At 34.6% G+C, this 15,755-nt stretch overlaps 1 protein-coding gene across 1 annotated transcript; it reads left to right on the top strand.

Annotated features, from left to right (window-relative positions):
• Nucleotides 1–6,964: 6,964 nt before the first annotated feature.
• On the top strand, nt 6,965–10,791 carry LOC142555054 (protein CONSERVED ONLY IN THE GREEN LINEAGE 160, chloroplastic). The gene is made up of 9 exons (XM_075665699.1): nt 6,965–7,388; nt 7,786–7,835; nt 7,924–7,996; nt 8,090–8,185; nt 8,646–8,726; nt 8,802–8,893; nt 9,301–9,393; nt 10,395–10,463; nt 10,556–10,791. The coding sequence occupies exons 1-9, from the start codon at nt 7,041–7,043 to the stop codon at nt 10,692–10,694; spliced, it is 1,041 nt and encodes a 346-aa protein (XP_075521814.1). The 5' UTR covers nt 6,965–7,040; the 3' UTR covers nt 10,695–10,791.
• The last annotated feature ends 4,964 nt before the right edge of the window (nt 10,792–15,755 follow it).

Genomic DNA, 15,755 nt, shown 5'->3' with positions numbered 1-15,755 from the left:
ACCACCTCGATCCGATCGAAGTGACTTGATGCTTCGTCCCAACTGTTTCTCTACTTCACTTCTGAATTCTTTGAACCTTTCAAAGGCTTCAGACTTGTATTTCATCAAATACACATACCCATACCTCGAAAAGTCATCGGTAAAGGTGATGAAGTAGGCATGTCCATGGTTAGTGGTGATGCTAAGCGGACCGCACACATCGGTATGGATCAAATCCAATAACCCTTTGGCTCGCTCCACGTGGCCCTTAAAGGAAATTTTGGTCATCTTTCCTTTTAGACAGGATTCACAAGTCGTGAGAGCATTAATATCAGACATATCAAACATGCCTACTCCCACTAGCTTGTTCATCCTTCTTAGGGAAATATGTCCTAATCGAGCATGCCACAATTGTGCCGAATTTAGAGTAACTTGTTTTTGCTTGTTTGTTGTTGTTATTGCTTGGACATTGTTTAGTGGAATATCTTTCAATTTTAAGTTATAGAGATCGTTTTCAAGTTCTCCAGTATCAATTAAACATTCATTCTTGTAAATGTTGCAGACACATTTGCTAAATAAACAAGAATATCCATCTTTATCAAGCATAGAAATGGAAACAATGTTTTCACCAAATCAGGTACAAACAAAACATCTCTTAAAATCATTGTTCAACAATAAGTAAACATCTCCTGCGGCTTTGGCAGCAACTCTTGCTCCATTGCCCAACCTCAAGAAGGTCTCACCTTCCCTAAGTCTCCTACTTCTTTTCATCCTCTGTAAATCATTACAGAGATGTGAGCCACAGCCGGTATCCAATACCCAAGAAGTAGAGTTAATTGAAATGTTTACTTCAATATAGAACATACCGTTTCCAGAACTCTTCTGGGCAAGATATTCTCTGCAGTTACGCCTCCAATGTCCAAGCCTTTTGCAGTGATGACAAATATCAGCAGTCTTGTCAGCCTTAACTGGTGTGGCTGCCACAACGGGATTCGGAGCTTGCCTCTTCAAGGGCACGTTCTTCTTGGGACGTTGGAAAGAACGTTTCTTTCCCTTCCCAGGTGGACCAGTCTTCGTACCAGATGAAGAGCCCACATAAAGAACCGACTTCTCATCTTTCATAGAAGCCTGCATATAACACTTGGCTTTCAAGTCATGATCACACCATTTCTTGTAAGTCTGCAATTCCTCAGGAGTGCAGTTAGTCGGAGCCTCAACAGGGGACGACTTAGTAAGTGTATACGCTATCCTTTCCGAATTCAAGATGATTTTTCAGATTTATTAGCCAATTGAGGTAATTAGGTCCGGTTAATACGTGTTTGTCGAGTATTACAAATAGCGAATTGCGAATCGAAGACATTGTCAAAAAGTATTGAAAAGTAAACAGATAAATGTTAATGACTATTTTAAAATATTTAGTAAGATATAAAGTATGGACTTTTACTTTATAAATGTTTACTCCCACTGTTTTGACATCTTTCATTACCCTCTATTGAAAACGGGAAACTTCTTTCCTCAATAGGTACGCAAGGTCCAATTAGCGAATCATGATCCCGAATAATATCAGTCAATCACAATTCCTAAAAGGTAGTTTCCAATTGCATCACAATACAACCCTTTACGTAAACTTTTGTCTCATGTTTGATTAGGATCCAATAATATGACGTCGTTCATCTTCACGTGTCAAGCCTTAACCATCGATGTTGAACCTTAATGGACGATCGCCATGAGTTCCCCCAATAATATGAGCCGAAATCATGGGAGTTCCACGTAGTTCACATCACCATGTCTATGGATGTCACAGCTTTCCGGCACCCAGGGCCCCCCAATAATATGAGCCGAGCCCCGAGCACGGGTAGCGTTCATCATGCACCCATTGTCGATGGAAGACATGAAAATTATAAACAAATTTATAATTCCCCTTTTTGGGCTTGATATTAATTTTGAATCTTATTCAAAATGAGGGTTTTTTAATTTTGAAAGGTCTCATCATTAATTTTATTTAAAAGCTCGCCATGTTTGATCGTATGTTTGCCGGATTCATGCAACTTTGTTATTATCATAATAATAACGCACATACTCATTATTTATAACATATCATGCGTATATTATAAACAGTAAACAAAACAAGGATGATCAATCGCCCCAAAACTAATGGTCCGTGTGAGCTAAACACGGGCCTAGGTCCAATCCTAGGGAAATGCATGGGATGCAAATGCAACTATTACATTAGCTTCTAATGTTTACATGTCTTCGATCTTCATAATCATCATAGCCACCATCTTCCAATCTTGATCATCCACTATACCAATATTTACAAATAAATATTCATGGCAAATAGGGATACATCTCATGGGGGTGGTAATAGGCCATAAACCAAGCCCACTTTATAAATTGATAATTATTACAATCATTCAACACAAAATATCCTAGCATACACCTAGCAAATTGGCCTTGGGCTTTTGATCATCCTTCATGCATAATATCACATATCATACACCATCAATTAATTATCACAATAATTAATTGATCCAATATTATATATCTTGATCCAATCACTAACCGCCTACGATCATAAACTAAATTAACAAAGTATACAAACACCTTTGTCTATTTTTCAATTAATTTATTTATAACCGAATTTCTTGTAAATCACAATTTACTATAAATAATTAAAGTTCAACTTCAATTATTTATTTTATGAGAAAATATTTGCAACTTTTGTAAATTTAAACTTAAGGGCCCAAAAAATTCATTTTCACCAAAAACATTTTGGCCCATTTAAATTCACAAATATGTTAGTCATCTAATGGCCCAACAACTCAAGGCCGATGACACTTTGATATTTCAAAACACCTTTTGAAAACCCTAGCCGTCATCGCCGTCGTCGGAGCTCCGTCGCCGGATTCCGGCCAACATGCAAAAAAAAAAATTTTTTATTTAAAAGTTGGGGACTGTTCGGGCAGCCCCTCGGGCTGCCCTAGCTGCCCGAAATGGGCAGCAAGTTGCTGTCCAAAATTTGCCCCGAAACAGCCTTGATTTTTGTTGCAAATTTTCATCTCATGCGGTTAGAAATCGACCTCAATATAATATTATGTATATGCTACACAAAAACTAGTACCCTTAGCTCTGATACCACTTGAAAGGGATCGATTTTAGGTGACCGAAAGCGCAACGGAAGTTCAAAATATTGATTTTCAAGAGGAAAAATTTCGGCCACCTTGTACTAGGGTGTAACAAATACAAAAACACATTTGTCATACATAGGGGGTGAAGAAATTATACCTATCAACCTCTTGAGGTTGATGATGGCTCCAACTAAAGCGTAAACACCTTAGCTCTTGATGGAATGACAATCTTCAAGCTTTCCTTGCTCCAAAATTAGGCCCACCACCAACTAGCTAGAACCCCTCTTATTTTGCACTAGAAAAATAAGAGGATTTTTCAAAGAGAAGTGTAGGATTTCCTCAACAATTGAAGAAAAAAGAATTGGAGAGAATTTAGGTTGTAATTTTCGGCCACTATTCATCATGGGAGAGAAGGGGAAGCTTTTTCTTGGTTGTGTGAAAAGTTAAAAGTAAGCATGTGCATGCCATGCCTTGGATATTGAAAAAGTAATCCCCGACTCTTCACCTCCCTAGCATGCTTTTGAAGTGGGCTTGTAACATTTACAAAGCCCATGGACTTTATTTAAATGTCTCAAACACATTTGAGTCCATTTAAAACTTTACTTGATTTTACTCAAGCCCACTAGTTTAATAATTATTTCTAATTGGGCTCTACAAGGCCCAATGTTATTTAATTATTTCAACACTTGAATTAATTTAATTATTTGGACTCTACTAGGCCCAGTAATGTTTAATTAATTCAACACTTGAATTAATTTAATTTAGTCCATAATAATGTTCATGAAAATCACAATTTTCAAATACATTACTCGTTTGGGCAACTTTTAATTTAGGAACACTTCCTCAAATTAAAAGTTATATTCTCCTTATAGAAGTCATACTTCTATTTTTATTTACGCTTATAAACTCATTTATAAGCCGTGCAAAACATTGAACTATTTTAACTTCTCAACGGGATCTAGAAAGCTAGCACTTGTGTGACCCTTAATGGTTCATTGATACAACTAGCCGTGGGTTCACATCTCCATGTGATTCGGACTAAACATGTCCTTATATGAGCATACCTCAATTGGTTCATTCTTACTTATCAACTCTTTGATAACAAGAACGTCAGAACTCAAGTCTGATAGTACTCAACCAATCATGTTAAACGCCTAGCAGCATCGCTTACATGATTCCCTAGGTATCAAATGATAGTGTCTTGCAAGAACCATTCAATTATGGTTAGCGTACAGTACGGTCCCTTCAACTCATATATCCCGACCGATTCGACAACCATTGGTTTATCGAGAGTTGTCAATGAATCGATACTATGTGTCATGTCGTAGTTGCATCGATGGTGTAATCTATGAAACCCCTTTCATAATTACCACCATACTCTGATCAGAGATTTCAACCTACATACACATGAGAACACATAGGATATCCATACCCGAAGGTAAGTGGTGAATCCCCGACTAATGCATCGACTCCTATATGTTTCGACAGAACACCCAACCTTGCCACCTGATAACCCCATGCGAGTCGGTAAACAAGTCAAAGTGTAATTCTAGCACATAGAGTCTCAATGTTGTCCCGGGTCATAAGGACTAATGGTGTACAACCATAAATTAGGACGTTTCCACTCGATAAGTGAGAACCACTTGGAAAGTTCTTTATGGAGGGTTGTTCAGTGCACTCTACCAGGAGCACCTATCTGCATGCTCGGACATCACAATGTCCCCTACCAATGAAACATGGTACTCACATCGCAGATACTAGTCTCGAACTCGAGCGGCCTATATCCTTCTTAGCGGCGGCTGAATCGACTAGGAACTGTTTAGAATATACAGTATTCCAAATATGAGTTTCATGATACTCATCATATGAGCATCTCATATTCTTTCTACTATTTGTATATTCAAGGGCTTTATCTATGCAACTAGCATGGGTATACAGATAAAGATGTGACAAAATAATAATTTCAAATATTATTAAAATAAAGATTGTTTATACATAGAGTTTCATTGTGAACACTCGGCCAACACTTGGCTCGACGTGCACCTACTATAACACTGGTGTCTTGGGCATTGTTTAGGATCACATTCCTTACTTTTACCAAGATACAATACATGAAGACAATATTAGAGATTCTCTCATTTCAGATGAAAAAAATCAAGCAACTCTGGAACCTATGTCATTAAAGAGATCCACTAGAGACTGGAGAAATGCAATGCCAGATGATTACATTGTATTTCTTCAAGAACATGAGGTAGACATTGGACTGATAGAGGATGATCATATCAACTTATGTCAAGCCATGGAAAGTTCTAACTCTCAAAAGTGGAATGATGTCATAAATGAGAGATAAAGTCTATGAACGACAATGAAGTATGTGATCTTGTCTCATTGACTAAAGGTATGGAGTCCATTGGCCGCAAAATATTTATAAACAAGAGAGATTCTAAAGGCAATGTGGAAAATGTAAGGCTCGTCTTATTGCTAAAGCATTTACACAGAAAGAAGACATTGATTATAAATAGACTTTGTCTCTGGTTTCTTTGAAAGACTCTTTAAGGATTATAATGACTTCAATTACGCATTTTGACCTTGAGCTTCATCAGCTGGATGTAAAGACCGCTTTTCTAAATGGAGATATTGATGAAACGATTTACATGGTGCAGCCAGAAAATTTTATGTCCAAAGTCACAAATAATATGGTTTGCAAATTAAAGAAATCCATTTATAGGTTCAAGCAGGTATCTCGACAATGGTAATTCAAATTTCATCAAATAATCGTCTCGTTTGGTTTTGAGATGAATTTGGTATATGGTTGTGCATACCATAAGTTCAATACGAGTAAACATATTTTCTAGATTATATGTCGATAAAAAATCCAAAACCCTAGGTCGAAGCAAACTAAGTCGAAGCATGGAGATCGCGAAATTAACTTCCATCCACCACCATCACCAACCACGGCTTGGTGGCAACTTCCACTAGCCACCACATCGTTGCCCAGTTCTCGTGGTTAAATGACAAAGAGGAGAATACAAAAATAAATTTTCATCAATGATAAAATTATATATAGTTCTATTCAAGAAAAGCAATTATTATTATTGTGTTTTAAACTTTTTCACATGTTACTCACCAAATAATAATATAAGCTCTAAATTTCACATCATAATAAAATAGCAAAAAAATTCATCTCAAAACAAAAATTATATATATAATTTTGATATATTGTCCATCTACAATGTCTACCAATAATGTGACACTCACCTATTAGATGTACAGTTTGGATATGTTTCATCACATCCAGATAGATGAGTTTCACATTATTGATGAATACAGAGGTGAGCACAGACAATAATTCTACGATTTGTCGGTGTTTCTTATGTCCTAGAGTTCTACAATTTGGGAAAATGAATTTGAGATTGCTTTTCAAAAGGGAGACGGGTTTTTTCATTAGGGATCAATTTTTGTTGTCTGAAAAAGAAACGAAAAACGATTTTAGGATTGAATGTTCAGTTTGGATATGTTTCATCCACATCATTGATGAACACAGAGGTGATCAAAGACAATAATTTTGTGTTTTATTGTGTTTCTTTTGTCTTAGAGTTCTACAATTTAAGAAAAATGATTTTGAGATTGGTTTTAAAAAAGGAGATGGATTTTTTCGTTAGGGATCAATTTGGTTCTTTGAAACAGAAACGAAAAACGATTTTAAAATGGATATTAACCAAATCAATACGCCAAATAGACAAATTTAGAAATCATTCAAACAACAATCCCTTCCTTTTAGTTGCATTTATAATACTCAAATATAATAACATTAAAATTTTCAAATTATCAGTCGTGTGTGATAAAGAATATCTTGAAAAGATAGAAAGATGAAAGTGACTGATTGCCATATATTGATTCCATTTCGATTGCCTCCACCCAAAACCACGCACAATGGCAGCCGTTCACTGTTGCCTATCAATCATTTCCTCCGCCACGCCCACGCCGCCCGTGTCACAAGACTCTTCAAGCACATCGCCGCCGGAACCATCATTTGCGACGAGGCCTCCTACTAAGGTTTTACTGCCCAACGGGAAGCCGTTGAAGTGGTCTACTGGGGTGGCCCCCGGGGATTATGGGGGCCCACCAACTACCTCCAATCTCAGGAAATACTGGGGTGGTGATGAAGACCCTCTTGCCTCTGATGATTACCTGTGGAACAAAGAATTCATGGGCCGCATGAAGAAGCTCATTCAAGATTCTGATGATGATAATTCCGACCCTTCCTTACAATCTGCTAAGGTTTGTTCATTTCTTGGAAATTGAAATTTTGTTCGAGTACTTTTATCTTTTGGGGTCGATGGTATTGTATATTTTTGGTGTTTTCAATGTTACACTGGATCAAATAAAAATGGGAATTTTACTTGCTCACGGGTATTTTGTATATGGGATTTAGATTCTCCTACTGATATAGTTTGTTCTTGTTCAATGTTGTCTCTTGGTGCTTTGTCCTTACCTTGTTATCTGTTTGACAGTTGCCCGAAGTTTGCGTTCTTGACTTTTTTAGGGGAAATGCATGTTTTCTGTTCAGCTGTTGCTGTGCTATTACTCTCTTCCTTCTCTCTCATTCAATTTTTCTGTCAGTTGTGTTTATTCACTGACTTGATACTTGATATTTTATGGGATTGATTGTAAACAGGAGGTGCCTTCTGGATTTCTTAGCTTGAATAGAGTAATGAGCCTGGACAAGTATGCAAAATTTCCAGTGTTTTTAATTCGCTTGTTGTTTGGACTATATGCTGTATAACCATGTATGAACTCCACTTTGAGGTTGCAGTTTGGAATTGGACTTGAGCAAAGATTTAGCCGCAACATCAGATGCCACAGTTGATCAGAAAATTGAGGATCAAGTACATTAAAATTTCAGGATTCCTTTATGGTTTTATGATATGTTAATAGTCAATGTTTTCATAGCATACCATCTGTTGTTAAATGATATCTAGGTTGTTACAACTGTTGTTCGAAAATGGAAAGCAGCTCCTACACGTCGTGAGCAAGAGAAATGGGATAGGGCGACTAAGGCTGCAACTGGAGGCAGTGTGGGTCATCTATCTCTTTTAGATTTCACTGTTTTTTGTGGCTGCTTAAGATTTCTTGTCCTGCTAAATTAACTTGCTGATTTTGAAGCTTATTACCACGTTGTTTGGAATCTTGAACATGGTGGTGGGAAAATTCAAAAATAAATTAAAATTAAAAAAAAAAAAACTGGTTTCCATTGCTTTCCCCTTTCAAACGAAAGTTACTATCCATATGTAAAATACTTTAAATTTACTAATTTAGTGGAAGGCAATGAAAGAACATAAAGATAGAAGTACAATTAGCATTTGTACGCCGTAGGACATCTTTGTAGAAGCATCCCATTAAGTTTTTCATTTTTGGATTCAAACATAAGAAATGTTTTCCTGTGTGGTTTTCTGATTGGGATGATGATTTACTGACTGAAATCCAGAATTCCAAGCATATCCTTACAAAATGTTTCTGTTTATTCTATTTCTGTAGGATGTGATGCTTCGAGAGTCCAGGCGTCCTAGAGGTGATCTGGAAGTTTTGGCTTCAATGTCAAAGGAACAATATTACAAGGTAGTCGTTTATAGCCATCGATAATATTCCATATCCTAACGTTCTTCATTAAGGAGCTCTGATTTGTTGTTTCAGTTGAAGAACAAATTGCAATTCCTCACGATAGGACTTGGCGGTGTTGGTGTGATTTCGACCTATGTTTCTTACTCTCCTGAAATTTGTGCGAGGTACTCTAATTTCTTTATTTATTTCACAAATTTATCGTTAATCATTTTTTCAATGTTTCCTCGCATAAGGATCTTCTTGTCAATGACATGTTGAGGGGGTAAATTGATAGATTACCGTGAGTTTAATTCTATTTGATTGAATCGATCCAAATGGTCTTCATCTTCACACTGCTGCATTCATAAGATATAATGTCATTTGTTCTTTGGGTTTTCGGCTCTAGCATCCCTTGCAAATGCTATGATTATTGAGCTCTAATGATCTATGTTTTTATTCATTTATATATAAGGTTCTGAACAATGACTTCAAAAAGTGATGACAGTAATAGCTGCTACCAGTACCATTTTCTATCAGTTATCATCCTCGATTTAATGTTTAGTACATAACATCATATATGATATGTGTTCAGTTATGGCGTTGGGTTGCTCGGTTCGTTGGCGTACATGCGGATGCTCGGTAGTAGTGTGGATTCTTTGGCGGCTGGAGCAAAAGGCCTTGTAAAGTATGTGTTCTTTTTTTCCATTTTCTTCAGATTTGAGAACATTTTAGTATCTTTTACTCCTATACATATGTTATTTATGGGATTAAATAACAATTTTTGCGGTAAAGATGTGTACAATAGAAGTTGTGGACTCCCAAACTATGCCTATATGTTGTGCAAATGCAGATTGAATGTCAATATGTAACAGGTACTGTCATCTTGGTAATTGGGAAATTATATCTAAAAATGCGTGAGTCTTATGGGTTGAGCTGAGAAAAAATGTGGAACTATGTCATATGATGCTTGTGAAATGAAGCGCTTGAAGGATCTATTGACCGAAATGACTCAAGAATGTTCGATTCATATATCCATGCATTATGATAGTTAAGGACGATTTGAATCACTAGTGATCATGTATTTCATTAGAAAACAAACATATAGGGTGGATTGCCACCTTCTTCGTGATGCTGTCATAAACAAGATAATCAACTCTCCGTTTACAGCTTCTTTTGAAGAGATTTCTGTATCTTCACAAAAGACTTGGTAGCAGGCTAATTCTCCAAAATAGGCGTTGGGGGTTTATTTATAAATGTTTCGCTGTTCGAGAATACCTTGCTTTTCTACGTTAGAAAATACATGTTCATATCTTGTACTTGTTGGTTGTGGGCTTCAGGTATTAGATTTTGCAACCCTTTAATTATTTAATTTGACGGTATATTTCTTCTGTATGAGAGAGAGCCTGAACAATTATTCAATCACTTATTTTCTTCCCTACGCAAGTATTTGAGTGCAGTATTATAGTTCACGGATAAGCGAAGGAGCGTAAACATTCACATTAAACTAGAAATACATTTCCAATGCTTGTGATCTGCTCTGCATGTTACATTTTTTGTGACTGGTACGCCAGTCTATTGGAGCTCCTTCATGTGTTTAATTGCTCATGTATCAGCTCTTGCATTCAGCCATCATTACAAATCTCTGCCTCGTTTCTTGTTGGTTCATGTAAGCATTTTAACGTTCAGGGGAGCGATTGGACAGCAAAGGCTACTAGTTCCGGTCATCCTGGTGATGTTATATAATCGATGGAACGAGTAAGACTTTCAGAGAGCGTAGTTTTGCATGCGTACTTCCACAATATTATCACAAATTTTGTATTACTCTATGCTAATGTGTGTATTCTCAGGATCTTAGTACCGGACTATGGAGTCATGCCCCTTCACTTGATTCCAATGCTCGTGGGATTTTTTACGTACAAGATTGCTACTTTTATGTTAGCTATTGAGGAGGCTATTAATGCAGCCACTGGAAAAACACAAGCTTGATTCTTTATATTCGTCCTTGAATGTTGTCGCTGCCGAGTGAATCTATACATATACACATCATAATACAGGTTAAATTTATACAATGATGATTCTTATACGTCTCTTCAGTGATCCTCTTTTGGTCATTTTTTGGCGTATTGCAAATTTTTTTTCTTGTAGAATTATAATCGAAAAGATGAGACATAAATTGATTTTTTAGACGCTCAAACTCAATTGAGAGAACAATTGATTCTTTAGTCGCTCGCTCCATGTTGATTTTGTTGTACCTGTTGTACCAGTTTCAGTGTGTTATTAACCTAAGAGTAGGTCTCTTATGAGACGGTCTCACGAATCTTTATCTGAGACGGGTCAATTTTACCGATATTCACAATAAAAAGTAATACTCTTAGCATAAAAAGTAATATTTTTTCATGGATGACCTAAATAAGATATACGTCTCACAAAATACGACTCGTGAGACCGTTTCATACAAGTTTTGGTAATGCTTGAGTCGACTTATTTTGAATTTCTAGATTTGTTTGAAGGAACAAAAATTAGAAACGAGATGAATGTTATTTGAAATCTATCTCACAAATCTTTTAACAAATATAAAGTATTTTATAATTAAGAATCTACTTTCAAAATCTATCATGTTCTCTATATCATTTTTAATATTAGAGAGGGAGAAAATGATTAAATTGAGATTATGAGACGGAAAAGTTACTAAGATATTTTGTATAATTTTTATTTTTTCGGATTTTATAAAAATGGTCCCTATTAGGTATTTTTGCAAACAAATATTTTCTGAATATTGTCCGGGTATAAATTTTGAACGTTGATGTGATATTGTGTGATTATACATTAAAATATGAAATAAAAATATATAGAAAATTGTGATTTAATAATCAACTTGAAATGTACAAGCGCCACTTATAAAGAGGGCCAACTTTTTTCGTGTGAAAATGTCCTTCGAGTTGTCACACGTTGAATTCGAATCTAATTAAAATTTGAGTTCGAATTCGAGTTCGCTCAAAAGATTCTAAAATTTTCTCAAACTATTCGAATTATTGTTGGAAATAAGTATTCGAAGACTCGAAATCTATTTATTTAATTTATAATTATATTATATTAACAAAATATTATGGTTCGTGAGTGGCTCGTGAACTATCGAAGAAGATAATTTGAGCTCGAGTTCGGCTCGAAAAAAGTTCCAACATATTCAAGTTCGGCTCCAATTCGATAAGGTCGAATACAAATCAAGTATTTTTTTGAGTCGGCTCGAAAAGCTCGCAAACCGGATCGATTCATTTATACCTTTAGCTATAGTTGGTTCGAGAAGGTGCACGACTGAGGAAGTTGAAACACGATCCATGATGGACGATTATGGAATATGGCTAAACCACTGGGAAGAAGAGAATAAAAACAAACAAGAGTCATCAAATAAAACTCTCTCGTAAACCAATCGGAAAAAAAGGCCATAACAAAACTTATGCAATTTCTCTCAATTTTTTGTTCGCTTATTTCAATTTTCATTAGACTAATTTTTCAGTTTCATGTTGTTCATCCAATTTTCTTGTAAAAATGTTACTCTAAGTTCATAATAACATAATTTAATTTTGATGTTGTTTATGGAGCAATTTTTTTTATTTTTTATTGTTGTAATTTTTACCAAATTTTCAACCAAATTCTTAACTTTAAACTCATACCGAGTAAACCACAACGAACAGTCGAATTCGACGCATCACATTTGATAAAAAGATGTCAGACTAATTACAAATTTGGTACGATCACGTGCCTGGAACGCCTAAAATTTTTATGCAAGTAATAATATAATGAATTATTATGATATAAAATTTTGTTTGGTTTTAATCACATAAATTCATGATATTTTTTCGTTATTTAGATATACAATACATTTTTTACTTATTTATTTGTACATATATACTACTTACATCTTTTAATTACATATTTGGTGTAATATCTAAATTCTTTGAAAAAGTTGCATAATTTCTCAAGATTATGTTATAAAAGTTTCGACACACAAGCAATGCGTAAGTAATGTAATATATGAGGAAAATTGAAAAACTATGTGTTTAGGTGCAATAATTGTCTATGTTAGGTAAACTGATCGAACTATGATGTTTGGGTTGATTTGCAATTTAAATGATTTGAGTTGCACCATTTTCATCAGCTATAACTTTTTGTAAAGCGACAAGCGCTCAGTTAAGGTCATGAGTTCGATTCTTATTGACTGTAAGGAGTGTGATTATTGGGAGATAGATTGTTGAGGTACGATAATTGTCTCTGTTGGGTAGAGAAATCGAACCATGACACTTGGGTTGCTATGAGATTAAAAGATTTGAGTTGCACTATTGCCACCAGGTATAACTTTTGGTAAAACGATAAAAACTTGATTCTACACTATCTATTTAGTATGTATAAAGGTGAAGAAATATAATTAAATCTAATAAATTATTTTGTGTGTAAAATTATACTCATAATTTATATAATATTTTTAAATTTTATTAAATGCTTAATTTTATAATAATTGATAAAAATTAGTGAGGTTTCATAGTGCAATTTGACAGGGGTAATTTTGAAAATAATTTGCAACGACAATTTTGAGAAAAATATCAGTAAGGACAATTTGAGAAATAAAAGATGTTGTCTGCTAGGTAACATCTTTATATAATAGTATAAAGGGAGCTGATATTTATACCTAATTTCTTATTATTTGCACTCTAACTGTGAATAAATTTTACATATATTTTATACATGAAGTGAAACGTTGATAACCCAAAATGAAGTGTAAATATCTAACTCTCTAGTATAAATAGATAATAGTATTGATATATGTTATTGATGGATCGGTTCTAACACCTACGAGGGTGCTTCAAACACAATATTCTCAATGAGTTGCAATAGCTTGTGTTATAAGAATGTAAATATCGATGAATTAAACAAAGTTTGGTTATAAATCAAGTGAAAAATACTCGAAGTAATCATTCGTTAAGAAAGCTAACTAGTTGAAAGCCTTTTAACTTGTGTAAACTGATTAACTAATATAAGGAGGATCAGTTCGAAGTTGTATAAATTCAGTTATGGTGAGAATTGAACTGATCAAATCAGTTTTAAAACGAAAGTTAAGCTGTTAAACACACAAGATATTTTTATGGATGTTGGAAGATTTCAACTGGTCCTACGCTACCCCTTCTACCACCTTGGGTAGGATCCACTAGAAGATTTTGATTTATACAATACCTTGTACAAATCTACTCAGTTAGGACTTACACCACTGCCTAACTGAACTCCTAGCCTAAACTGAAGGCAGCACCTTCCAGTCAACACTTGTTTAATGTCTATGTGTTAAAGACTACATATACAAGTTTAATGTCTTTGTGCAAGTCTCACTCAACTTATCAGTTCGCTCAATTTTCTGTATCTGTGAGTGATGGTGTGTGTGCGTGTGTGAGAAATGATCTATGAATACAGTACGAAAGTGTTCTCACACACTGCGGGAATTGTGCTTCTAATATAAGCTGATAACACTTTGAAGTGTTCCCTCAAATCTGGGCTGAATGCTTCTTGTAAGCTGATATGCGTTGAGCGTGCCCTTCTCTCTTGATTTTCACACTCTTAATCTTTTGTTGATGGTCTTGATCTTGTATATATAAAGGCAATGTGATCGTACACCAAGACTCATCAAACATGTCCGTTTCAGTTTGAATTTGTTCATCGAAATTTGTCTTGTACTTTCCAACAGCCATTCTGGAACATTTTGGCTTTAAGCTCTACTGCAACTTTCATTATTGTCCTTTGATCGGACCATTGTTTTTATACCGTTGTGCACAGCTGGAACCCACTTAGATAAGCTTTTCGTGATCTGCAAACTGGTCGGCTCCTAACTGATGTTCTGAACTGGTCAGTTGAACTAGTGTGGTGAAATCAGTTGGCTCGTCAGCTGAACTGATTTAACTGATTCAGTTGAACTGGTCAGCTGGCTCTTCATTAGCTGGCCGGGCTTCTGAAGGTCTTCTGCTGAATTACCTATCAACTGATCAATCAGTTGAACTGGTCTAGTTTGAGCAATCAGTCGGTGCTTTCGGTTTGCGTCTCGATAGCTTCAGTTTTGATTCGGTAACTGATCATTCGAAGCATGATCAATTCAGCTTTCTGCGCACCTAGGTAAATTCATTAGAAATAAAATAACAAGTTTTATTAACATTAAAATCAATATTGGGAACATGAAATGTTCCAAGAATTATTCTAAAAAAATATAGATATATGTTGAGCTTTAATAAAATAGAAAAAAACATTAAGAGAGGTGTAGTTACATATAAATTGTTTGTCATGTTTAATATACAAATACTTATGAAATGATTATATTTTATATTTCAGATCCATATCAAATATGAGTAAAAATGAAATTTGAAATAAAACTCGAATACAACATCCCAAAATTTATTAACACATGATGTTCAATTCTTTTGTTTTCGACGAATATGATACATATCGACTTGATCTCTAATATCTTTTTAAATAAATAGAGGACGAATTATTTTACAATTTTTAAGGTTACAATGCTCATTTCATTATTAAAATTTAAATTCAAATTAAAAAATATAACTTTAAAACTGGATAAATATAAAAAATTTCCTCGGTATTGGAAAATAATATTTAAAATGTGTGTATTGAATATTTGAATGTTGAATATTTGAATGTTGAAAATAAGAGTTGTAAATATTGAAAATTAGTGTGTGATGATGTAGGTAATGATGTATTTTATTTTTGGATTATTTGTAAAGATTTCCTATAAATAGATATCTCATTTGTGAAGAAAATCACAATTGAGTAGAGAGAAAAATATTATAAAGAGTGTAGTTTGGTAAATTTTGAGAGTTTGAGATTTTTACTTTTTACCATAAATTTTTACTTTTTCACAACACGTTATCAGCACGAAGCTCTAAAAGTCTTACATACTTTTCCAAGCTCCAAACAGAAGAAAAAGGTAACAAAAATAATTATATTTATTTTACTGTTATTTATTTATTGTGTATTTATTTAATATACAATATAATGTTA

This window comes from Primulina tabacum, chromosome 9 (genome assembly GCF_025594145.1).
Source record: "Primulina tabacum isolate GXHZ01 chromosome 9, ASM2559414v2, whole genome shotgun sequence".
NCBI classification, from domain to species: domain Eukaryota; kingdom Viridiplantae; phylum Streptophyta; class Magnoliopsida; order Lamiales; family Gesneriaceae; genus Primulina; species Primulina tabacum.
Note: the sequence above shows the minus strand (reverse complement) of the source record. Positions and strands in the feature narration are given on the sequence as shown.

Bases quoted from the DNA above. Each gene is read 5' to 3' on its own strand.
- LOC142555054 (XM_075665699.1), top strand. From the start codon at position 7,041: ATGGCAGCCGTTCACTGTTGCCTATCAATCATTTCCTCCGCCACGCCC. The intron at 7,836-7,923 runs GTATGCAAAATT...TTGAGGTTGCAG, and splicing joins AGAGTAATGAGCCTGGACAA to TTTGGAATTGGACTTGAGCA. The intron at 7,997-8,089 runs GTACATTAAAAT...AATGATATCTAG, and splicing joins ATCAGAAAATTGAGGATCAA to GTTGTTACAACTGTTGTTCG.